Source organism: Charadrius vociferus, unplaced genomic scaffold (assembly GCF_000708025.1).
Source record: "Charadrius vociferus isolate BGI_N301 unplaced genomic scaffold, ASM70802v2 scaffold282, whole genome shotgun sequence".
Classification (NCBI taxonomy): Eukaryota; Metazoa; Chordata; class Aves; order Charadriiformes; family Charadriidae; genus Charadrius; species Charadrius vociferus.
In genome coordinates, this window is record NW_009647731.1 from 5534208 (window position 1) to 5559738 (window position 25531).

The 25531-nt window shown below is 40.9% G+C and overlaps 1 protein-coding gene across 3 annotated transcripts; it reads left to right on the plus strand.

The window, feature by feature from the left end:
- The first annotated feature begins 8295 nt into the window (after positions 1-8295).
- ACSL5 (acyl-CoA synthetase long-chain family member 5) lies at positions 8296-25268 on the plus strand. 3 transcript variants are annotated; one of them, XM_009881561.1, is made up of 21 exons: positions 8296-8459; positions 12891-13076; positions 13649-13757; positions 14397-14461; positions 14541-14642; positions 14964-15063; positions 16247-16425; positions 17101-17133; positions 17357-17408; positions 17976-18049; positions 18507-18584; positions 19563-19697; positions 20161-20295; positions 20370-20465; positions 21013-21085; positions 22002-22090; positions 22171-22287; positions 22736-22879; positions 23872-23973; positions 24352-24423; positions 24863-25268. In XM_009881561.1, exons 2-21 carry the CDS (start codon positions 12921-12923, stop codon positions 25001-25003), a joined length of 2052 nt encoding a protein of 683 aa, XP_009879863.1. In that variant the 5' UTR covers positions 8296-8459; positions 12891-12920; the 3' UTR covers positions 25004-25268. The 3 variants fall into 3 exon arrangements, with proteins under 3 accessions (XP_009879863.1, XP_009879864.1, XP_009879865.1); XM_009881562.1 differs by lacking the exons at positions 8296-8459; positions 12891-13076 and adding an exon at positions 8869-8919 and having other exon boundaries at positions 24863-25178; XM_009881563.1 differs by lacking the exons at positions 8296-8459; positions 14541-14642 and having other exon boundaries at positions 13023-13076; positions 24863-25178.
- The last annotated feature ends 263 nt before the right edge of the window (positions 25269-25531 follow it).

Genomic DNA, 25531 nt, shown 5'->3' on the forward strand with positions numbered 1-25531 from the left:
AACATGACCCAGGGGTTATAACTTAGCCACAGGAAGTACTAATTGCCTGAATTTGAATATCACCACCTTTCTTCTCAATGTATTTCCCTGAACTGCAATATATACCTACGTATGTTTAGTCAAGCAAATGGCTTTTTTCAAGGTCAGTAGCTTTAGTTGGCACAAAATTGAGTTCAAAAATTCTTTACCTGCACAGCCCTGAAAAGCCACACGTGCTGTTGTAACGACCTCAATCACAGTCCCTAAATTTCTGAACCTACTTTTAGGCACCAAAACGTAAATGCCTTCATCAGTAATAAGCAACTTCAACAAGAGAGGCTTAATTACAATCTAAATCCACAGTTTGAAGCAACGTCTCTTTTTGTGATCTTGCACTACAATGATCTCAAAAGCTTTCTAAAGTTTTGCCCCAGTGGTTTGTTTCAACAGATTTTCTAAAGAAATAAATAACAATTACTCTGGAAATTAAAGACCATGCCAGTACTCATCAGAAAACATGATTCGTTGGTCTTTTAAATCCATACCTCTAATGAAATCCATAAAATTAAATCACAAAAGCATCAGACACTTCATCCCACAACAAGCCATGTCTTGAAATTCTTATACTCAGCCTGGTCTTTAACTGGGACAAAACTGACTCTGTCAAGGCTTGAGCTGAAGCACAGGTAGAAAGAAAAGATTTTAGAACATTATAGGGATTCTGCATTGTTTGAATAACAATGTATAAGCAGAAGATCGGCTGTATCTTAAAGGCTGGTCGCTACAGCCAAGCTCTGTATTGGTTTATAATGGCACCTCATCAACATCAATGGCATTATCTGTAGTTTGAAAGGAAAAAAAGAGCCTCTATACTATAGAGTTGCTAAATTAGAGATGGACCCCAAATCAGATCAGAGCTCCTCAGAATATCAGAACAAGAGCTGAGTTCCAAGGCATACGCTTTGTTTTAAGCACAGGTGAACAGATGACATCCAAGACACAACATACAAAGGACTGTAACAGGCATCTTAGCAAACTGATGTATTTACTACACCATCAAAAGCATGGGATCTTAAAAGGAAAAAAAAAAACAAACCAAAACAACAAAAAACACCGCTGGCTCTCTTGCTCAGCTAAGTTACTCAGGATTGACATTGACAAATCAAATCTTCATGGCTATCTATACTATAAATGGAATTTGGTTGTTTCAACAAAAGTTTAACCACCTAAACAAATTACAGCACTGTGATAACACTTAGAAGCAATCCAAGCGGTCTTTAAACTTTCCTCATCTAAATATTACACGTCAGATATTGCTCACTTTGAACATTAGCTTTTTTCTCTTTTATTAGCCTGTAGATCCAAAGTCTAAAGTCACCAAGAAAGATTTGCTCTGGTTTTTACTTCCAGTTTGAATAGTCAATGGTCAAAGTCTCTGTTCATACACTGTCATGTCTGCTTCTCTTGCCCACCTTTTATCCTGGCAGTAGGGGAGGTTAAGTACAGCAAAATGTTCAGGTAAATGTGTAAGCAGAATAACAGAGCCAAACTGTGAAAACTACCGAATAAATGAATCAGAAGCTTCAGTTCTTGGATCATGTTTAAGGATTGGATTTGAAAGTCTGGAGTTGATGCAGAAGCCAAGCTCTGCATGGACACAACAACAAAATTGTGTTGAGCTTCAAAACGTCAGCAGACCCTCAACTTTGGTAGGCAATTCTCATTTTTATCAGGAGTTAAATACCACAAAATCTTCGCAAGCTGCTGCAAGATGGATCTCAGCTCATTTGTATCCATTGTGTCTGCCCACTTCATGTTTGAGCAGCCTCCATTATGTCATTAACCTTTAGAGGAGGAAAAGACCTGACTTCTATCAGAACCTTGCTATCAGCCATGCAGCATGTGTGCTGGATGGTCTCCAGAGTTAACAGGCAATTTATGGCATTCAGTGCTTTTGAGACAGGAATGGCTTTACTTTATTGGAGATTACACAGAGACAGAGTCATTAATTTTTCATCTATGACTCTTATCAAATGGAACAGAAGTGATCGATGCTAAATATTTTTTGGGTCAGAGCTCAGAAGAACTAGTCTTTTGGGGGCAAATTCTGACCCCAAATAGACCAATGTAAATCCACAATTTTATACACAGCTGTACCAGCCAACAACGTAAGCGTGCAGCTGCTCTTGGGCACCACGGAGCAACTACAAATATTCAAACATGTGCGGTCTCATTAGTTGCCCTAAACAGTTGAACTACACATCCATCCTTTTTATACAAATGCTTTAATGCAGTAAGAATGACTTTTAATATCCTGGCACCAAACTTTACTCCTGTCAGGGCAATTATTTAAGCTGAAGGGTTAGAGTTTGTTTCATGTTTATCACTCAACAGCCTATTGCATTTGAGTAGATTTCACAAGACCAATAAAAAAAGGCTTCTTATATGTTACCTAGAAGGGATTAAACTCCAGCTCTGTGTGGTAATGACCTTTAGCTCAACTCTTCACAGCTCGAACTCGTTGCACAACCTCAGCAAGAATCACTTTTAGTCAACATTCAAGGATACCCCACAGTTGTATGTCACTGGCAGGTATCTAAAATATGCCTGTGAATCCTACTGTCAGGAATGGAGCTCGAAGAAAGCTGGAAGAAACAGTCCTTTCAATTTCTTTTGCTCCCTTTTGGTGTATATTCTTGAAGCGTCAAGGGAATTGCATAAAAGATTAAACTCCTGCTGTGATATTTGAAAGAACTGTTCATGTGCCTAGTGATACCTTAGACAAGCACAGAAAATGGATCTAAACAGAGAAAGCTCAATAGTTTACCTTCTATCACCTATAAAAACTAGCAAAAGAAAGTTTGGATTATCACAGGCTTAAAAACTACATGCATGCAGAGACTTCGGTCAAAAATTCATACTTTTGAATAAACATTTTGAGCCACAACCTGCTCAGAGATTTAAATAATTACTAGCTTGATACAATTCATAGGGCCCCTGCTAGTCTACAGAGAACTCTTCAAGTGGTTTGTCATGCTTTCTTCATAATTTAGTCTTGAGGAGAAAAAATACCAGCATTTTCATTAACTGAAAGCATTTGTTTTCCAATCTTGTGGAAAAAAGCATTTGCTAATTCTGAGTAGGGTCTTCCTCGAGCTCCTGTTTTTCAGAACTGGGACATAGGTGATGTTTCCATAGCTGATCTAGTCTCTTTGATGTCATTGGTCATGTGCTTTGGTCACTGAGATCACAGACTACGGCATCACTCATTCAGAAACAACAAAGAACACAGATAATGTAGACAGACAAGTCTGCTGTGCAGACTGTAAGTCCATGTGTCTTCTAGGGCTTGTGAACATGTTTTTTCACATCTGTTTTCAAAAAAAGCTGAAAAAAGGTTACCTACCATTAGCAATTCAGCAAGAGTTTTGATCAAGAGCCCAACCTACCCAACTTAGTGATGACACATTCACGGCTCAGACTTGCCAGAACAGTTTTAAACAGTGAACTAACCAATGGTCTTCATTCATCGGGAAGAAACTATATAGGTGAAAGGTGACAAAACACTACAACTTGGATTAATTTGTTATTCAAAAGAGGTAAAAAGCCATGTACTTGATATACCAGGGAGAAAGGGTGGAGAAGGAAAGGCAGGTACAGCTTTACACATACAGCTAGCTCAGGTAATTTGCTTTGTTCTCTCCTGAAGTGACTCTGCTATACTTCCCCCAAACATCTGTATTTAAGATGCATCTAGGAGCCAAAACCACAGATAGACTCAGTCATTCTAGCTCTTTTGAGGCGGTGAGGCAATATCCACTTACAGTGAACGGGGACCTGCCCAACTACTTATTATTAGTATCTATTGCATACCTCAAAACAGCATTAAACTGACTGCTTTGTTTCCCACATGCAAGACGCACCACAGGCTGGAGCCAAGAGACTTGCACACCACTGTCATTTCTTTACACCAAGTCTGGAACCGTCCCATTAATTTTCTTTCATCCTCCTCAAACTGACATTTTCTAAAAATTTAGAGGAGATTACAATCAGAAGGTCTAGGATGATAATTAATGTTGGCACAGGTGCTTCCACTTTTATTCATGTCTACTGATACAGGCAGATTCCCCCACCCCAATCAAGAATACTTAAGATTGTAAGTGAAAAGTGCTAATACTGGTTTACTTTTCAAATATCATACAGGAGTCAAATTCCAGCACCAGTCAAACCAGGTCTGGATGAACAAAAGCTTCATTATCTTGACCAGTCCTGCCAGTATTAAGCGAGTGCTGAAAGGACTTTGGTATTTAGCCTTATATCTTGGATCATAAGGAGCAAACCTCTTCCAAAGATCACATCCACAGTGATGCCAAGAAGCTCCACCTGACAGCCCAGCCTGTGTACTTCACCTCACAGCTGAGTCCTTCTCAAGCAGCGTTAAGCACAGCAGCTCTGTTACTCCCTTTTCATAGATGAAGGAAGACAAAAAAAAAAAAAATCAATCACTTAAATCAACACAAGAAATCTCTGATGAAGCAGGCTTGCCCTACTTGCAGGTCCAGCAAGTGAAATACCCTTTGCACGCCTTCAAAAGAGAAGATGCATCATAGCAAGATAACAGGTCCCCTGTACATCCCAGCTGCACTGAGAACTCCTACCATAAAGCAACGTGCTACTTCACAGACCACTTGAGCTGCCCAGGAAACCCATGCCCCAGCAGTCAGACATGAATATGGAGAGGCCCCTCCACAAAGCAGTAGGGAAAAACATCACAATATATTTGCTTCTCAAAGTGCAATCTAAGAGGCACCTTTTCCTCAATGGAACGAGACTTATTCAGTGCCCCATGCTCACTCAGGATAAATGAGAGTCCTATTAAAAACCCAAGTGTGCAGCTTTCGCAGGGCTGGGGTTTGCTTTCACAGTGTGCTGCTCTCTTCTAAAGCTGTTGCGCAAGAGTTGTATGCTTAACATTTCTAACCAGCCAAAATTGCTCTTTATATTTGATCAGGAATAATATATTTTTTTTTTTTTTTACCTTTGAACCTGTTGCAACGCAGGTTCAAAGGTTACCTGGGTGCAGTGTTGCCTGTTTATTAAAGCCACACACTGATGATTCGGGGCTTAGTCCTGCCACGGGAGCCGGGGAAGCACCAACCCTCGAACACCCACTTGGAGTTGTAAAGCAGCAAAGGAAGCAAGCCGTACCGGTCCCTCCACCCTCCTCCAGCGCTGAAGGAAGGTAAGCAAACCTCTCCTGAATCAGAGCCTGTCTTTCCCAAGTAGGAGGCTTCCCGGTCCTGCAGAGAAGTACTGCAAGTGGGATAATCGCCTTCCTTTGGTGCAATGCACTCATCACACTGTGTGCTCTTAAAGGCAACAGCTGTGTAACTGGCTGCATGTTATGAAAGAAGCCAGTCTGGGCTCAGGGGTGGCATACAGAGAAATCACAACTGAGCAAGAGCAACCACCTGAACACTCCCTGTTGCTATAGACTGGCTGGAACTGGAAACCTGACTGCCGTCCAGGCTGATGCCATTTTCTTATCAGTTTGCTACTTATGTCTATTTAAAGACACAGTGCACAGAGTACCAGTGCCAGGCTCCCATTCAAGACTCACGTTTAAAACAGAGTTCCAGAAATAGAAGAATCATTTGGTTCCACAGCATCGCAGGCAGGTTTTCAAATCTTGTCAGTAAAAACTGCTATATGCTAGATTATTTATCCACACAAGCTTATTGGCGACACTTACTACAATTCTTAATCCCTAAGAAAACAAAAGCTGACTGTAATGCCTTTTTAATGCGTTAAAAGCACAGATCTTAGAGCATAGCACAGCAGACTGCTGCCATCGCCTTGGTACAACTGCTTGGTGTAGCTACAGAGACGGAGCCTTCTCCAAGCTCTGGCTTGTGTACCGAGCTGCAGCTGTAACAAGCAGAGGACAGTAGAGACAAAGATTAACCAGAAATCAAGCCCCAAGTAAGAGAACTGGCAAAAAGCATGCTGCTCTTCCAAGTCCTAAGCCCACTGTCCTGTCCATACTACCTTCTCTGAGGACCCCATTTACACTCTGAGACAATTATTTATGTTCCTGTGCAGTTACTCTGCTTTACCAAAGCCGTAAGCCTGCCCTTGAAAGTGTAGCAGAGCAATAAAGAATTATTATTTTCATAGCATTAAGAAGAAAAACTCCCATTCAAAAACCCTTCAAATAAAGTGAGCCCACACGTCCCACAGGCTCACAAAATTTAGATCCAAGTCTTGAAGTGACACCAGAGAAAACTGTACACTGAGCTAATGGTTCCCTTTCCTTTATTTACATCCTCTGCTATTTGCTGTTGGTAGGTGGGCTATTATGGCATATTTGGATAGCAAAATCTCATGTTGTGCCATGACTTAAGGTATATTATAAAAGCTCATCTTATCCATCCTCTATACATACCTTTTGTGACAGTGACAACAAAAAGGAAACAACTTGAACTCTCTATACACATACTCTACCTACTGCTCATCTTAACTTGCTAATGGGTATGAAGGATGCAGATGTACATTTTATATACATGTACAAAAAGAAGCAAAGATTGAGTTATTCATGACTGCTTTATTTTTTGGCAGAGAATTACTAGCAACAAATGTATTTATGTCTCATAAAAAGCTGGAGTTTATTCAGATCATTTGAGGCAGTATCAAAAATTGAAAGCCTCAAAATTTGCTTGTTACTTCTTATGCATCATGGGAAGAGAGCACCAGCTGTATTCTAATTTATGAGCATTAAACAGAACCAATCATTAAGGAGAAGTTATCCTCCCTAGGGCTTTTCTATGTGCATCCCTTAATCCAATTTATGTTGGAGCTGTGAGACCCACCGAGTCCTGGCAACGTAGCGTAACCTTACCAGCTCAGGGACCTCTGCATCACGTTCTGGGATTCTGGCAGGCCAGGTAGGATGGAGCTGTGGGCATGTTCTCTCATACTCACAACCAAAGTCAATACGTCTGATAGACACAGCATTGCAACCCAACAGCTGATCAGAGACAGGGCAAATTCACGGCTTTTTCTCTTCCTCCTGGAAAAATAACAGCCTGAGACCAGGTATCTGATGGGGGAAGATCCTCAGAAAGAGACTCAAAGAAGGTGGTAATGGAGCTGGCTGAGCTGGGAGCCTGGCCTTCCTTCCCTCCTCTCTAAGAGGCATTGCCTTTCTCTAAGCATAAGTGCACCCTGGCTGGCACTATGAAAGCTGAAGCTCACAGCATCTGTTAAATGCCACAGGAATAAGTCTGGGAAGGCAAAGCCAAAGGCAGAGGAGCTTCATGCAGAACAAACTATTTCTTTTATATCTTCGTGTACAGCTTACAGTAAGATCAGTGGTTAAGCCTCAGCTTCTCTAAAAGTGTATCTGCACTGCTAAATAATGCCACAGTTACAGTGTAAGTTAGCTTTACCTGAATAACTTAAAAGTTTACAGCAGCAATAAAAGCATAATTGCAATTAGTGGAAGCTATGTGTTTTAGCAAGCCAAGGTCCAGGACCAGTTGTATTCTGGATGCAAGTACATGCCATGTTATTCCATCCCAGCAATGGTTAGTCTAGCTAAACAGATTATTCTTAGATCATGCAGCATAGAAAAACTTTCAGATGAGGAAACTGTTAAGTGGAAAAGCAATTCCAAGATCTGAGGTCAAGGCACTAAAGAAAAGAGATAGGTGAAGTTACTGTCTTCCCACCCCTCCAAACATACTGCAAAATTCCAGTTATAATAAACAAGCATCAGAGAGAAAAATGGAAACAGTAGCAGCTATAAACCTTTAAACAAAAAAATGCAACTGTAAAAGTATAAAGAAAATCCCTGTCATAGCAGGAAACAAAACTGAAGTTTGAAATATGATTCACTGTTACTTTGTGCAAATAATTGCATGTATAAATCTATATACCACAGCAGAAAGAACTAGGTAGCTTTTGGGGAACAGTATATAACAAATACTATACTCAAAGCATTTTGTCAGTATTACAGGCTATGAAGTTCTGCTCAGCTTAACTTATACATCTATAGAGAGAAAATTGCTATTGTTGAGCATACAACTTTATACACAGAAAAAAAATAGAAAAGAGGTTATAAAGAATAAATTCTAAGTATCAAATCAAAAGGTCTTGGTATACTTTTTCTTTAGCTCTTAATAAATACATAATCTTCAAGCTCTTTTCCTCAACAAACAAAAAAAACCTCAACAACCTCCTCCCTCTTTTTTTTTTTTTTTCTTCTAACCACTTCAGTTCCCCCATACAAGTTACTTCCTTTTAGAAGCTCCCTTCCCAGCATGCTTTTCTGCTTGCTAATTTATTTAAACTGGGAAGAGGGAACTAGCTGTAGTTTTTAACATGACTGTTACCTAACTGGTGTTGGTTTGCTACTGTGCTGGTCAAGCTCCCTTTTACTTAGGGAAAAGAGGTTGTTTTCCCACTCTATCTTCAAAATGGTAGGTGGTTTTGATCACTGGTTCTCGTGTCTGCATTTGCTTTGAAATATTTCCTGTATAACTAATGAAGTTCTACTTTTATTTGTTTTATTGTTAATGGGCTTGCTTGCTGTTACTCATCTGCACTTTACTATAACCTATGTGCGAGTGCAGTAATTAGCTGTGGGGCTCAAGATAATGAGTTTATCAGGAGCCTGCTAGGAAATCTCTGGTAGTGAGCTATTAGTTAGATGTTAACCTTAGGCTGAGTTAAGTTCAGGTAGATGTTTGCTCTTTGTTCTTCATAACATAAGTGTTTTAATAACATGTAGTGATAAAAGACATTAGTATCTAGAAGTTTTTAGTGCTACCTTTTTTCTGTGTGGCTATATGTAAGGTGTTTAATGATGATATTCTAGTTTTCTTAGGAGTTTTAAGTAAATTTTTCAAGTTGAGTTTTAGTTCTAGCTCTTTAAACCATGCTCATTGTGTGTCTAGAGGTAACTTCCTATTGTAGTGTTGTTGCATGTATATCTTGCAAGTTATTACCCTATATTGTTTGATAGGATAAGCAGTAACAGAACCCGTTATTCTAAATACTTTTAAAGCTTTCAAAATTTTGAAGGGCTAGTTGAACACATTCTATCTTTCTGAGTAGGTAGTTTTCAAGGAGAAAGCCTCGTATAAAAAAATATGTGAAAGCTTGGCTTATCTGACAAAATGACTTTATGTACTAAGCAGTGTCATGGTGTCATTGCCCTTCGATAGAGGGACAGTAATATCAGACATAGTAAAATTCTTTAAATAGAAAGGCCATTTTTAATAAGTATACTGAAAGCCTGAGTTCAGTAGGTTTCATCAGCAAGGCTCAGAAATAGCCTGTGATACGTAGTCTGAAACCAGAGAGACTAAACTTCCTGAAAGTTACTGAGGCCTCGTTCTTTCCCACCCCCGAGCAGAGTGCTTCTCAGCCAAGATCAAAGGGCACTTGAACTGTTTGGCTCTGACCTTCATAAGTGGTACTCTGAAAGCAAAGCCTAACTAAAGTGTATCTTAGGCTTAATGCAAGTTACTGTGGATTTTGCTTTGTGTTTTTTATATGGCTCCGTTCAGCAGCCACTGCTGAGCTTTTGCACTTTAGCTTCTCTCTGGATGCTAAAAGTTAGATGTTCCTAAACCCTGCAGAACACAAGACTTCTCCTCGCTGCAGCTGGAGGAAGATGGGATATAATCCTTCCAAGGAGTAAGCACTGGCACAGTGGCTCACATCTGCAGGACACCAGGCAAGAGCTGCACTCTGTAAGCAAATGTAAAGAGTGAGCTACTAGTGGTTAACTAATTGGTGACCCCAGTGTAGTTGGTTGTACTCTACTCTTCCTGCTTTGAAAAAGTCAATATTACTTTACTAATGCTGATCAACAAATTCTCATGATCACCTCAAAGGCACATGCCAACTCTTTCTTAGCCAAACTTGAGCCAAAAAACATAATTATAGGAAACATTCTCCCAGGCAGTGCATGCGCATTGCTTCTGAAATTGTGCAAGTATCAGAGGTTGCTTTGCTGTCTGTAAAGAACTACTGTGATGTGGAAGGCACTGATTTCTTTTTTCATACTTAGTGCTTGGAGGCACAAAGCTCAGTCACTTTCCAGTGGAGAGAATCCCCTGGCTTGGAGAGAACAGAGAATAACTGTTGCATTCCTTCTAGCTAGTAAAGGAATTGCTGTAGAGGGGTGGGGGGGAGAGTACAGTGGAAATGAGAACATGTACTCCTGAACTCAAGGCTGTAAATGGTATCACTGTAATCTCTTTGGATAAAAACTAAGCCTTTGCACTCCAGAGCCTAGTGCATTTTATCCCTGACCATTGATCAGGCCAGACAACCGAAGTACACTTTAACTGTCTAGCATCTTATTGCACAAGAGGACTAAACAGGTGGTTTGAGACATCCTGTGCATTTTGTATCTTTCTGGTCACTGGGAGCTGAGCCCTTCAAAACTCAGGGGGTTCAAGCACTCCACCCCCCTGCATGCTTAAGAAAGCAGCTGGTGTTCAGACTTGCCCTGCAGTGGAAGCTGGTTTTCATCAAAAATGCCCTGGCTTTGTTTCATGCTGCAGAATTGAGTTTTCACTCAGTTGATACAGATCAGGTGTTGTGTATACACAGGGCATTTGGATTTGTGGGTTAAGCTCTGCTGGTAGTTGCTCCATAGCACAGATCTAGGGTAGAGCCTTTCTCTTCCCATGGACAGAAAACTCTGTCAAGTAAACAGACTCCCGTCCTCTCTGCTGGCCCCTCTGCTCTGAGGGAAGCAGGATTAAGTGGCTTTTGGAAGATACCAGGGGTGATTAACCAGCAGTGACTGGGATTAGACAAGTAGTTACAGTAGAAGCTCTAGGCATAGGAAACGACTGTCCTAATGCAGGGAATTGAGACAAATTTGCTGTCAGTCTCTTGCCACAGGTTGAGTAACACACCCTATGCACTTCGATAGGAGGGACTAAAGCCCATTTGAGGAAATGTGGTTGGAAAGTAAAAGCAAAACATTGTCACTATTCTATTCACGAAGTAGGGGAACTGAAAACAGTCTTTCAGATATGAAATGCATTTTTTTTGTGTGTATGCATTGCAAACAAGATCCAGGTATTTGTGCTTTTTTCACACAACACAGACTTCTGTGGCTTGAAAGGATGTTGGGTTCTGACTCACATGTATAGCCTCGTAGCCTCATTCAGGATCGTAAGTGTACTAATGAAGGCAGTTACTTAAAAAAAACCCCAAAAAACAAACAAACAAAAAAACCCAAAAATCCCCAAAACAACACCAAACCAAAAAAACCCACCCCAAAACCTAGAAGCAGATGAGCATACGATACTTCCCAGGCTTTAGAAATAACCTTGCCAACAGGTCTTTCTTTAAATTAGAAATCTGTTTGGCTTATAACTGAAAATCATCCTTGACTAACTATAGGGATGCTGGTTAGGTTACACTGGGATTAGACTACTGTCCAGCTTCTTTTCTCTGTGCAAGAGACTTGTGGAATCAATTCAGAATCTGAAGGCAAAAGTTTTCTGCATTTAATCATCTTCAGGCTTTTCTTGCACTTGATGAGGTGTTCTCTCTGGACTTTGAGTTCTTTGCTCCAAGCATCGTTATCCTTCAGGGCCTGATGTTCAGTCTTCCTAGATGTCTTGGCACAAAGCGCCTTGCATGGGAATCAGTGAGGAGATGGGAACACCCTGACTGAGAGCTTTTCAGTGACTTATCTACTGCTGCATGGGGCATTTGGAGTTTGTGGGTTCTCCGATCTTTACCACGAAAAGGTCAGACAAGTGTCCTCTATTTATTTTCTGTCGAATAAGTCCATGTAACAGACAGTAGCTATTTGTGACAATTGCACTGATCTGTCTGATTAGGCAGTGTTAATGCTAATCAGTGCTAACAAGTTATAGTAGAGGACTTGGTGCCATAGACATGATCCGTGGTTCTCTTTATTACCTCTACCATGATACTCTAAAGGCAACCAGTCCTTCCTGGTTTCTAGGAAATTGCCTTTAAATTATTATTAAAGTGAGCACGAAAGCACACTTCAACCACTAAAACTGGTACAGCTATGCAGGCATGTGGTGTCCTCAGTTGCTTGCATATAACTCTATTCCCTTACTGCTGGTTGAAAAACTTCAGGTTTTTCTTATAAGAATTCCTGCTTTCTCAGTTCTTGCTTCCCTGCTCTTGAAGGAAGTGACTCAGAAGGATGCGAGCAGCAGAACTGCTTCTGTATTTCCCAACTAGACTTCCATTGCACACATGGACTTCCAGATCACCTCTTCCAAGTGGAAACTAACTTTTGCAGTTTTGACTTGTGCCGTATCTCATGCTGAACACATTGTCAGTATCTGAAATACTTGTCCAGCATAGACCCTGCTTTCCAGAAAGAGCAGCTGATGATGAAGATACTGCTTGTTCTGCAGACTTTGACGTGTTTGTTACACCTACATGTATTTTAGCAATACCCCTCATATTTTAGCAATACCCTTCCCCTATTGGACAGCTATAATATTGAGTTTATTGCTTTCATTACTCACATCACTGAACTGTAGGCATTTTTTTGGTTATACTTAATTTGGGAAATTATACACTGGCTTTCCCCAGGCAGATTTTTACTCTTGAATAGAAAGAATCGACATCTGTTCCTTGTCTGACTTCATTATGCTTCAGCTTTTTGTGGAGGTGGATGCAGCATCAATTAAGATTTATGGGGACAGGTGACCTGAGATCTCTTAAGAGGCTTAAAGCATTGCATAAGGATGCTTCATTATTGTACCAGGACTTTTTAGGGGCAAACTGCTGAAATGATTTGTAGTATTGCTTAACAAATTATGGAAGTAACCATGGCTCGTAGGTAGTGAGTGCTTCTAACTCATGTCTACTAAGCCTTCTGTTTGTTGCAGGTACAAATCTGGCTCCACTGATTCAGCACCATGATCTGGATACTTCAAGTCTTGTTCTCACCGCTTCCAACACCAGCATTGATTAGTCTTATTGTATTTGGAGCTGGCGTCTTCCTGTGGGTGATAAGCAGGCCAAAACCTGTTTTGCCTCCTGTTGACTTGAACAAGCAGTCAGTAGGAGTTGAGGTAATACTTACTCTGCTTGTGGGCATGGACTATTTTAGAAAAGCTTAATCTGAATACTGATCCATTCTGACTCTGGGTATCAGTGGAAACTCTCCTGTCTGATATGCACAGCCTCCTCTCCCAGGTGTACAACTCAACAGTATGGTGGGGAGAAGGGAAGTCTTAAGACACTAAGAGTAAGAACCAGTGGCTCTTGCCAACAGGGTTAGGTGGGCTTTTTAACAGATGGCCTTGGCTATCACTGACTTTTTTCTGTATTTTAAGGCTTTGTATCAGCTTTGAGGCTGGTGCTAGACTACAATGACAGACTGCACGTAACTAGGCAAGTCGTAGCAGTCCATCTTAGCCAAGGACTCTCTAATAACCTGTAACTGAATATTAATCTAGGCCATCTAGAAAAGTCCTCTGCATATGACTGATGACTGAGTAGATCAAAATTGGGAAGGAAAATGAGAATTCCCTAACAATGCAATGCTATTGAAATGTGTTAAAGGGGATGCTGGGAGAATGGCTGAGGAACAAATGACATTGCATCTGTTCTGCATTGTTTCGTAACTGTGCTCTGTTCCTAGGGAGGAGCCAGAAGAGGTGCCCTCTTGACAGATAATAACCTGCTTTCTTACTACTTTGAAGATGCTAAAACCTTGTATGAAGTTTTCCAGAGAGGACTGCATGCTTCTGGTAAGCTGTGCATCTGCTAGTTAGTACCTGCCTGTCACAAGTAAATAAAATTATTCCAAGCTCTTTTGCCTTGCCTCTTGTCTGTAGTAATAATTCAGGCTAGCAAAAGCTTTCCTAGCCTTCTGTGGGGTGACAAGTGACCATGTTTGTTTATTTTTTCCCCAGTGATTTAGAAGTAGTCTTAGTTGACAGACTGGGCAGGAACAAACATCAGAAGCTTAAGATGGTAGAGTTCAGTGAAGAGTCAGCAGGTAGTAAGCATCAGAGGGGGCTGTGGGAAACACCTCTGCTTTGCCTTATGATGTGGGTTTTAGTGTAAAATTACCGCCTGCTTAAAATAGGTATGAATTTGTGCCTGTGTGACTTCAGGGGTCCTATGCATGGAAATATGTGATAGCTTGCAAGCGAATTCATGGGTTGTGAAATGGGAAAATATTACCAGATCTTGAAAGTATTGCTTGTAAGGATAAAGCAAACAGTCTTGGTTTGGGCAGACTGCTTAGCTATGGACACTGTGTACTTCCATGATCCAGTCAGTTAGTCTGACTGAGAATATTTCCTGCTTGTAAGTGTTGCATTAAAGTGCTATGCAGCTTCAGTACTGAGCTTTACAGCTGCTTTTCTGAACTCTTCCATTAGGAAATGGCGACTGTTTAGGCTACAGAAAACCCAAACAACCTTATCAGTGGCTGACATATAAACAGGTGAGTATTGTACATGATGGATGAGTTTAATTTGGGATACTGTCTTGTAACACTAAAGTGGGGGAAAACTATCTTACAGGTTTTGGACAGAGCTCAATACCTGGGATCGGGGCTTCTGCAAAAAGGATGCAAACCATCATCAGACCAGTTTATTGGTATTTTTGCTCAGAATAGGCCAGAGGTAAGCAACAAATTGAATACCCTTTCCCAGAATATTCTGACACCTTGGGGAGAGGGGAGAGTTTGTGTTTAAATAGGTTGAGGCCACATGAGGAACAATCGCAACTGGCCTTTTCCCTTCCCAGTTCTCTTGTTACTGACTGAGCACGTACTATGCCAGGCATGTAATCCAATGATCTTGAACCCTCACTGCTCTGAGAATCTCATGGACATGCTCCTTACACAACCCCTACTACTAATGTGTCAAGCTGTATGAAATCTGTAGGTAATCCTGTCTTGTGAGCTGCTAGTTTTCCTTAGCATTGCTCTTTTCTCTCTTCAGTGGATCATTTCAGAGTATGCCTGCTACACTTATTCAATGGTTGCTGTTCCACTCTATGACACTCTGGGGCCAGAGGCCATTGTATATATTGTTAACAAAGGTAAATATTGACTTCCACTATTTCATAATGATTTCTGTAAGAAGCTTTGTTTTGAGAAGGCTGAAGTTCAAGGGAATTTAATGCAAAACTCAGTAGTCTTAACCTTACTGCTCTTATACTTTTAGACACTTAATTTCTGTAAATGAAGCTGCTTTTCAGGGGACATGGTTCAATATCTAGAAGAAGCCAGTGGGCTTCCTGTGTCTCCTAGTGTCTTCAGTGCAAGTTCACTGAAGACCTTCTAGATCCTGCAATCAGTGTTCAACTATTTGCCATCTGAGGTTTTGCAATCTTGAACTCTCACACTGCCAAATAAACAGACAATGCAGACAGGCTTGCCTGCAAATTAAGACTAGATGTGTGTCTTGATTTAAAGTTGTAGGATGTAAAGAGTGAAGGAGGGAGGGGTAAAGATATGCTTAAATCTTTTGAATCTGTCTGGTTAGGGCCTGTTGTTCTACAGAAACAATAACTAGCATGCTGTAATGGAAGAAACTGGTGAGAAAGCTTGAATAAATCTTCAAACTTTCTTCTCTCAGTCTTAGGGGAGATATGGGGGAGGGTGGGGGAATATCCACTGCTGTCACAATGATCTGCGATCCAACCCATAAACAGGATTTGGCAAGCAAAATCACTTCAAGGTTCACCAGCATAACTGTTGCAAACAGGTCTTGCCTGGAGACTACACAGCTGTGACTTACTAGGCTAACGGGGAACCAGCGTGTTCAGGCAAATCCAATTCCTCTACTGACTTAATGGGAGATGCTTTTCTAATTGCATGAAACTCTTGCACATGCAGGGGGAAGATGAGGCATTAACTCAAGAATTTTAGCTACCTCTTTCTAAATTCCTTTAGATTTAAGGGAGATGGCTAAACCTCAACAATCAGTGAGGACAATTCTGAGCTTTTATGGCAATGCCAAAAGTTTAAATGCCGATCTTAATAGTGACTGAGGATACTTGCCTTCACTTTGGGAAAACTTGAGATTCTAGCTATACAATCAGTTGACCATTCTAGGAGGAACCTTTGCACTGTAAGCCAGCCACTGAAACCATATAAACAAATGCAAATGGCTTTAGAACAGACCAATGCTATGTTCTAAATGTATGTGCTACTTGAGCTGTCACTCACTAGCTTCATGTCTTCTAAACAGACTTCTGAAATGTAATTTCTTTTCTGTAGCTGATATAAGCTTCGTGATCTGTGACAAGCCTGATAAAGCACAGATCTTGCTTGAGAACTGTGAGCAAGGAAAGACCCCAGGTCTGAAGACTATCATTCTCATGGACCTCTTTGATAAAGACCTCAAGGACAGAGGTGCTAAAGTGGCAGTTGAAATTCTATCACTGCAGGAGGTTGAGGTAGGTGACTAAAGGCTTCTGCTTGACCTTGCCAGCTAGACACCTGGACCTTCTCTGGCACCAATGACACTTTAATGTAAGCATTATCCAGTTGTCATACCTGTACCTGAGTCATTTTGAAACTTGATATAGATAGACAAATGGACTTGCAGAGTTCAAACCACTGACTAAAGTTATGTCAATCTGTTGTGGACAGTCAGTATGCATTAAACTGAAGACTTCCTTAGCTTAATTAATGGTGCAGTTGTAACAGGATTTATCAGGCTTCTAAGCTGGCAGTTGAGTCTAATTGAAACTGTAATGCAAATTACTGGCTGCTTTGGCATCCCAATACTAGGCTTAACCTTCCAGATACAATGCAGAAATGTAAAGTATAGGAGGTGTGGCCTACATCAAATAAAATGAAATATCTCTACCCAGGACTTCCAAATTCCTTAAATAGTTGTGGTCACTTTCTACATACTCAAATTCATGCTTTCCACAATCCCAGGAGTCAGCTTTTCCAAGCTGTGTACTCTAAATTCAGGAAGACCAACTTCTCTCTCTGAATGAGACAGAGTATCAAGAGGCAGAGTACAAACAAGTGTTGCATTTGAAATGCAATTACTTACTCATTTACTGTTGTTGCACATCTTTCTGTTGCAATTGTTAAGCTGTGTTTTCTCTCTAACACAGGAGCTGGGAAGAAACAATATCAGAGAACCAGTTGTAAGTATCTCTGTGGAATAGTTATAAACTTTCAAAGCTAGTCTCTGAAAAGACCTCTTGCTTTGCCCTGCTGCTAGTAGAGATGGCTGGCAGGGATTTTGTTTGTATCTTGTCTTGCTGTTTCCTAACAGAATTCCTGGTTCATCTCCCTTTAGGAAGTATATGTAAATACTGATAAGCAACATAATCCTTACTGTGACTTTATATGGCTTTTTCCCTCTAGCCTCCTAAGCCTGAAGATCTTTGCATCGTGTGTTTTACCAGTGGAACCACAGGTAAGAGAACATACAGTGATGCTTCCTCGCAAAAACAATCTCCCTGTGGTGACAAAAATAGCTTTCTAGCACAAAAAAAAGGAAACACTAACAACATCATAGAACTAAAACAGTAAATTAGAGCCGTGTCAAGCCACTACAGCAGTTTTACTTGGGACATTGTCACTACACTAAGTGCACTTAGTCAAGTGCACTAAGACTTCTTAGAGATGGGGGGAAGAATAGCCCAACTCATGTTGTCTTACCCAATGAAAAATATGCGGTCATAAGGTTAGAGATTGGTCATTTAACTGTGTCTGTATTCTGATCCACAGGGGCTAGAGAAACATCCTGTTTCAGCATTCTCTATGCTACTCCTAATTCCTCTGCTGTTTCAGTAGACCTTTCCTTTATTTAATATCCATAGCTGAAAGCACATAAGATGAGGCGTACTTGTGATCTCTTAAGATAATGTACGTTATAACTGAGCCTAATACCAAGATAGTTCAAACTGAGCCAAACAAGGCATGAGAAACTGACAGCAGAAGCAGTCAGAGCCGCAGCTGACTTTGCTCCATCTCTCCAAAGGTAACCCTAAAGGAGCCATGCTGACGCATCAAAATGTTGTTGCAAATGCTGCTGCCTTCCTTAGAAGCACAGAGGTGAGCTTCTGCTAATGGTGATCTCTAGGCTATGTCACTCAGTCTTGAAGCTAGCTTTAACGTGGGCATTTTCTGCAAACCATTCACTCATAGCAAACTCATGCTTTCCTAAGTGCCCATATTTCAATGGGACAATAGTATTGCAAGAAACTTGGTTTAACCCTGAACATGAACATTTACAGAGAAGTTATTCTAGAATGAGTCAGTCCTAAATGCCAAGAGTACTAAACTGCCCTACTTCAAGTTTTGCCAAAACATAAAAAGAATCTCGATGTAGTATGGCTGAGTTACAGCTGCAAATTTCAAAGAGGTGATGGATGAGCCTGATTTGTTTCAGTCATTTGAAGTGTTTTTTTCAAAGTATTCAAATTGATCCAAACTTTATTCACTTTCTACTTCAGAATAACTCAAGCAGACATAGGGAGTGCTAACCCACCTCTATTTCTTTCCCCTCTAGAACACAGTTGAGTGTACAAGTTCAGATATCACCATGTCCTATCTCCCTTTGGCTCACATGTTTGAGAGAGTTGTACAGGTAAGTACTCTGTAGGTAGTAAGCAGACTGTGTGCATGCTACTAAGCTTCTGTAGAAGACCTTGTATGTATGACTAGTTCAGGCAGTAACACTGGTTAGAAGCCATATCTAAATGGTTAAGACCATCTACCTAAAATAAAACCTCTGAACTGACTAAATAATGCCTAGATACTTCTCCAAGATATAGCTACTATCTTCATTAAATGAAGCTTTGTTCTTCAGTCCAGCCTCAAGGAGTCTGTGACTTGCTAAGAAATCAGCAAGGGAAATGAACAGCATCGAGACCTTAGTCAAACACAGTGAAAGCTAATGCTTGAAGAGGAAGCAGTTTAAGACCAGTGGGTTTAGTACTCGGAGGTAAACAGTGGTACGTTCTCCACTGTTTACTCTGCTGGCCTGTGTCATCCTGCCTATCTGTTTCCAAGCTGAAGTTCTAGTCTTCTAATTAATGCACTTCCTCCAGCATGTTGTATAAGTACACCTCCTACAGGGAATAATAGCAACTTTGTGGCAGGATCTAACTCTTCTACATTTAATGGTTTCAGAACAGTCTTTTAACCTCAATTTCCAAAGACAGTATTTAAAACAGAATGTGTCTTGTCCTATTCCTTGTCAAGTTGTGAAATTCTTCTGTTGCCTTGTATTTAAATTTCTAGGTATCTCAAAAGATACCAAAATAGAACAGCTGTTACAAATGTGGTGAAACTCATATTAACTATATTCAACTATAACGTGAAACTTTTTGCGGTGCTCACGGGCTACAAATCAAAGTTGCGTGCCAGAACTTCATCTATGCATCTGAGCTTCTATAGATCAAACTATAGTAAAAAGTATGATAGCCTTCCTCAAAATCTATTCACACAAGAACTTTCCTACCACTGGGCACTGGAAATCATGCAGTATTCCATAGACAAATAATTATGGCTAACAAAGCTAGGAATTGTCTGTGACTAAGATTAGTCTGGTCAATTTTTTTAGACTGTAGTCTACAGCTGTGGAGCAAAAGTAGGCTTTTTCCAAGGAGACATCAAGTTGCTAACGGATGACATGAAAACCTTGAAGCCAACACTATTTCCAGTTGTACCAAGACTGCTCAATAGAATATATGACAAGGTACGTGAACAATTTTAGCTAAATTATCTTCATGTTTGTATATCTGAGCAAGCATACAAGGTTAATATTGAATGCAGCATAATATTGTCACTAGTTAATTACTCCGCAAGCAGAAGAATTCTTTAAAACCCTTTCCGAGGAGACAGAAAGAGCCTTGGGACCTGAAGGATAGGAATACTGTACCGAGTCATGACTGGACTGAGTCTGTTGTTGTTCAGAGACAAAGTTTGTTTACTTTTGGAAAGCAAAGGAAGCAAGTGCAAAGCTATTGCCCAATGCTGTGGCTGAAGTATGTCAGCAGTAACACAAATTAGTATTGCCCCTTGGTTCATCTCCTAGACCATGGCAGGAGTGAAGACAGACCCTAGAACACTAAAGTAAGATATGATGCCTCCTAACAAAGCAAGAACTGGAGGTACAGATGTGAGTTGAACCCAGGAGTCACCAATACTTCTCCTTGCAGATACAAAGTGGTGCAAAGAGCCCAGTGAAACGTTGCCTGTTAAACTTTGCTGTGATTATGAAAATGGCCGAAATAAAACAGGGCATAATTCGAAATGACAGCATTTGGGATAAGCTAATCTTCAAAAAAGTTCAGGTAAGTTATTCTAAGTGTAAGTAAGCTGAGCATTGTAGTACTGGAGGATCTGATGGCTTCTATTTCACTTGTAGGAAACCATGGGTGGAAGAGTGCGTATAATGGTAACAGGTGCGGCCCCTATATCTCCCTCTGTCCTGACATTTCTTAGAGCAGCACTGGGCTGTCAGGTAAGCTGAGTTTTTTTTTTCTTAAAGTAAGACCTGTTTGATTATGCCCAAATAAGTGACCAATGATACAGCTGTGGTCCAGCCCTACTTATTGCGGGGGAGATTGCTGTCAGTCTTCACTATTTACAGGCTGCTTGATTTGAGTTAATTGTAACAGGAACAAAATTTTGAAGGGCTGGCTTCCAACTACACTACCAAAAAAACTCTCTTGTAGGCTCTGGGAAGAGGAATAGAGCAGCAGAAATAGGAACAGGCAGCACTCAAAGTCAGGCAGCTGCCTCTGAGCTTTGTGGCTTATCCGGACAGTCAATGAGCTCCCAATGTAGTACCTTTGAAAACAGAGTTTGGAGAATGAGGTGACCAAAGCAAGGCTTGCATAGGTGAACTTGAAGAATATCTGGTTACACCAATAAGACCAAGAAGTCTTAAAGGCTAAGGTTTTCTTGGCTTTTCTTCCTAAGAAGAATTAAGCATAGGCATAGTTGAAACTGAGCTCTTTCATGCCAAAGACTTGATGTTCAAAGAATATTCATCCTTCCTCACACAGATCTTTGAAGCTTATGGCCAGACTGAGTGCTCAGCTGGATGTACTTTTTCAATGCCTGGAGACTGGACAACAGGTATGGCAGTTGAGACTTGGAAACTTTCCCACAGCTGTCAACAGACAGCGGCACTCAAGCTTAGGTGCTCTTCTGCTTTTAGTTCAATGAAAGTTAAATCCTGGGTACTTCATCTCAAAGTGATTCTTGGTAGGAACAGTCACCTGTATGCTTAATAGGTACCAAAATTCTTGACTCAGGTAGGTGAGAATCTCTCATGTAAGGTGACATAGGCCAGCTTAGACCCTTTCCCAGTGCACAGGAAAGGAGTGTCCGTACAAAGCTACGGAAACTGGACAAGGACTTCCCAAATGGCTTTAAGAAACTAGCTTTAGCTCCCAAATAACTTGTGTTATTGAGAGAACTATGACTAAAATATCAGATGTGATACTTGAGTATTTTCCTGAAGGACCACCTGACCTTGAAGACTTAGCTTTCATCTTAGTAAGGGTGTTTTTAATATTGGGTATTCTAAATTCAAGCTCAAGTCACCGTCTGTGAGACCACAATAACTGCAGAGCATAATGAGGATGAAATGAAAATGAACACCAGGGTCCGTGAGGGAATTCTGTGGAGGCAAGTGCGGTATGTGGTTGGTGTGGTTGATTACATCAATAAATGGCTCTATGCATTGAGGCTCAGCTGCTACTTATCCTGCATTAACTGTCTGAAAATAGCATTACAATAATCTTCTTGAATGTGTCAGATTCCTTTATGCAGTACTGGTTCTTGCTAAAACAGTGAACGAAGAGCGATAAGTATCCACTATCACTGAAGTCTTTCATATGTAGGGGGCGCCTGAGTTCTCCCGTCTTACTTCAAGACCTAGTCTTTCTAGCTTTAGATCAAATAAGGACAACTGCTAGCAGAATCCCCAAAACATAACTGTCCTTGTTTGGTTTTTCCTTTATTTTTTTTTTTTCTTTTCCCCCCTTAGGCCATGTTGGAGCCCCTCTGGCTTGTAATATCATAAAACTAGATGATGTGGAAGAAATGAGCTACTTCTCTTCTAACAATGAAGGCGAGGTATGTACCATGTCTTGTGTGTGTCAGGAAATACGGAAACATATGAATTGGTGACTAACAAATTTCTGTGCTTCCTATAGGTCTGCATTAAAGGACCAAATGTGTTCAAGGGTTATCTGAAAGACCCTGAGAAGACAGCAGAAGCAATTGATAAAGATGGCTGGCTCCACACTGGAGACATAGGGAAATGGTTGCCAGTGAGTAATTGCTCAGTACAAACCATGCCTTGGATGTGAATTCCTGGCTAGCTTACAGTAACCTAAAAGGCTGGAGAAGTGAATTCTAGGATAAAAGCCTCGCATGGTATTTTGTTATCATTCACCAAGTAACTCCAGGCAACGCTCCAAAGACCAATTAGGTTACAAGATCTCAAATAACACGTGCTAGGCCAGTAGCTAAGACTATGTTGGTTCCACAGTGAAGAATAACAAGGTATCTTGCTTTCTGTTAGAAGAGAATAAAGGAGCTGTCTAATCATGTCCTGAGTTGACTGGAGAAATTAGACAAAATGCCCTTCTCTCTGTAGCAAAGACCAGTTCCAGACTAGCACGTGCCTCTCATACAATAAAACCAAACCTATTATCTTCTACTTCTTATAGAAGCAAGACAGGCTTGAAACTAATGACCTCCACCTTTAACTTCTAGAATGGAACGCTGAAAATCATTGATAGGAAGAAGAACATATTTAAACTTGCACAAGGAGAATACATTGCTCCAGAGAAGATAGAAAATGTCTATATCAGAAGTGCTCCTGTAGCCCAGGTCTTTGTACATGGGGAAAGCCTGAGGGTAAGTGATGTCAAGAGTGAGCATCCTGCAAGATTCCTCCTACAATGAGTTCTGGAAGATCAGGGCACAAATGTATGCATTTACAAGAGTCCTTGGCAATAGTGCCATGTTTATAGAAATATCCTTTCAGACCTATAGCCTTCCCGATTGACAGCAAAGAAAAGGAGATGTTGGCATCGAGCTGCAAGATGGGTAAAGTCTAATTACATACTTGAATGGGATTAGTATGTCAGGTCAGCTCTGTACAGCTTAGAATCAGAGAATGGTTTGGTTTGGAAGGGAACTCTCAAGGTCATGTAGTTCAACCCACGTGCAATGAGCAGGGTCATGTTCCACTACATCAGGTCGCTCAGAACCCTCTCCAGCCTGACCCTGAATATTTCCAGGGATGGGGCATCTCCCACCTCTATGGGCAACATGGGCCAGTGTTTCCCCACCTCCATTGTTTAAAAAAAAAAAAAAAAAAAAAAATTCTTCCTCCTATGTAGTCTAAATCTACCCTTTTCTAGTTTAAAGCCGTTACCTCTTGTCCTATTGCAACAGGCCCTGCTAAAAAGTTTGTCCCCATCTTTCTTATAAGCCCCCTTCAAGTACTGAAATGCCACAATAAGGTCTACCCGGAGCCTTCTCTTCTCCAGGCTGAACAACCCCAACTCTCTCAGCCTTTCTTCACAGGAGAGGTGTTTCTCCACTCCTTTGCCACAGAGATGTCACCTATTCTAGCAGAGACCAGTCTTCAGTCTGTAAACCAGCCAAAAGTGATTGCTGGACCATTCAGCACACATAACAAACTGCATTAGTACTTCAATTACTGCTGTCAGAACTCAGATAAGTGACTTGAAAGTCCTTGTAGCTACCTTCCAAACTCTGGAAATGGATGGCGATGTGGCTTGTTATAGAGACACTGTCCAAAATCAAGTTCACATAGACAATCAAAGTAACTTCAGATGACTTATCCTGGTCTCAGAATGACTACTTCCACTTGTTTTCAGTCTTTTCTAATAGGTATAGTGGTGCCTGATCCTGAGACACTTCCACAATTTGCAGCAAAATTGGGAATAAAAGGTTCCTATGAAGATATCTGCAAAAATCCAGTGAGTGGCTTTGTTTTTAGTGGGTTATAGATAGAATTTAATTATGAAGCCCGGTCTTGCATTGCTTTGACTTCACTCTACCCACCTTTTTGGTAAATTAAAGTGGCTTAATGCCAGGTGAGTCATGCAAGCAGCCACACAGTAAAAACTGGAACTAAGTATAGGGGTGTCTGTTTCAAGGGCTATCAGTGCTGCTTTTCCAATGAAAAGATAGGCATGATATTCTAGTGGTCTTAATATAAAAAGTCTTGAATGTTGAAATAAGTACATGTATTCTTGCCAACCTCACTTTTCACCGCCTGGGCAATGGGTATGGTCTTGAGTTGCAATTACAAAATGGCAGCTTTACCCACTCTGCTCCTGCTCTGTTTTTTCTAGGCAGTGAAGAAAGCTATTTTAGAAGATATGATCAGACTGGGGAAAGAGGCTGGTCTTAAATCCTTTGAACAAGTGAGTACTTCTAAATCATGCTTGTCACAAGCACCTGTATTGCTAATGCAATGGCTGGAAAGCCTTCGTTCCTGTTGTTGGCTGTGCCAGGATGGGACCCAAGACAGTTGCCCCAGACAACTGATTGAAGTAGGCAGTGAAACATTGACTGCCTGCCTCTTGACCAAGAGACAGATGGCTGTACAGGGCAACAGTCGCAATTGCTGTGAGATGGAGTGGAGGTTCACCATAGGCTGCAAGAGCGGTACTGTAGTTCCAGCATATCCTCTTGCTGTGTCAGCCAAAAGGAGTTTGACTTGCATCAAAAACCAGTTTAGTTATTGGACCTCCTGAGACTGAGGGAGTTCTTGCACTGAGCTCAAGGAAGCTGTGAAGAACTGTTGCTTTTCCTCTAAGTAATTATGCAAATGTCACATGCTAAATTACTTTCTTTTAATAGGTTAAAGACCTGTACATCCACACAGAGATGTTCTCTGTAGAAAATGGACTCTTGACACCAACACTGAAGGCAAAACGAGCAGAGCTCGTTAAAGTCTTTGAGAAGCAGATTGAGGCACTCTATTCAAGTACACAGGAATGAGTGGTCAGTTTAAATTAAACTGCATGGAGTATCCAAGCAAATCTGTGACACTACATGATCTGGGGAGAGCACACACATGAGTGGAGGAGAGCAAGGAGAACTTAAATATATTTGTTTCTGGTATCCTGGGAAAAATGACTTTCAGATGAAGATGGCTATAGTACAACTGGCAGTGTTCACATCTTGCAGGACTAAGCATCAGCTATCTAGGCGAAGCCTGAACGTTCATCTTCCTTGGACTCTGACTGAAGTGCAAAAACATTCAAGAGCCCTCAGCCTTTAAGAGACAGCAGTATGAACTTCTCACTGCCAAAAGCAAATGTTGTTTTCCTCCAACTATGAACTCCATTGACTTGTAAATTGCAATCAGACTGAACTCTTTCATGCAGTTACCTGTTTGGGCAGGGGGGTGGGGGGAGCAGAGGAGATGGTTAAAAAACCCAAGTGCAGAAAAATAACACTTCAATTTCCGCTCAGGATGCTATAACCTGTCTCAATTCAAGCTGTCACAAGATGAATTGGTGCTTG

What these genes read in the sequence shown, in the direction of transcription:
- ACSL5 (XM_009881561.1), top strand. Translation starts at nt 12,921, where the DNA reads ATGATCTGGATACTTCAAGTCTTGTTCTCACCGCTTCCAACACCAGCA. An exon ending in CCTTCCTTAGAAGCACAGAG is followed by an intron (nt 18,050 to 18,506) that starts GTGAGCTTCTGC and finishes TTTCCCCTCTAG; the next exon opens with AACACAGTTGAGTGTACAAG. An exon ending in ACATAGGGAAATGGTTGCCA is followed by an intron (nt 22,288 to 22,735) that starts GTGAGTAATTGC and finishes TTTAACTTCTAG; the next exon opens with AATGGAACGCTGAAAATCAT.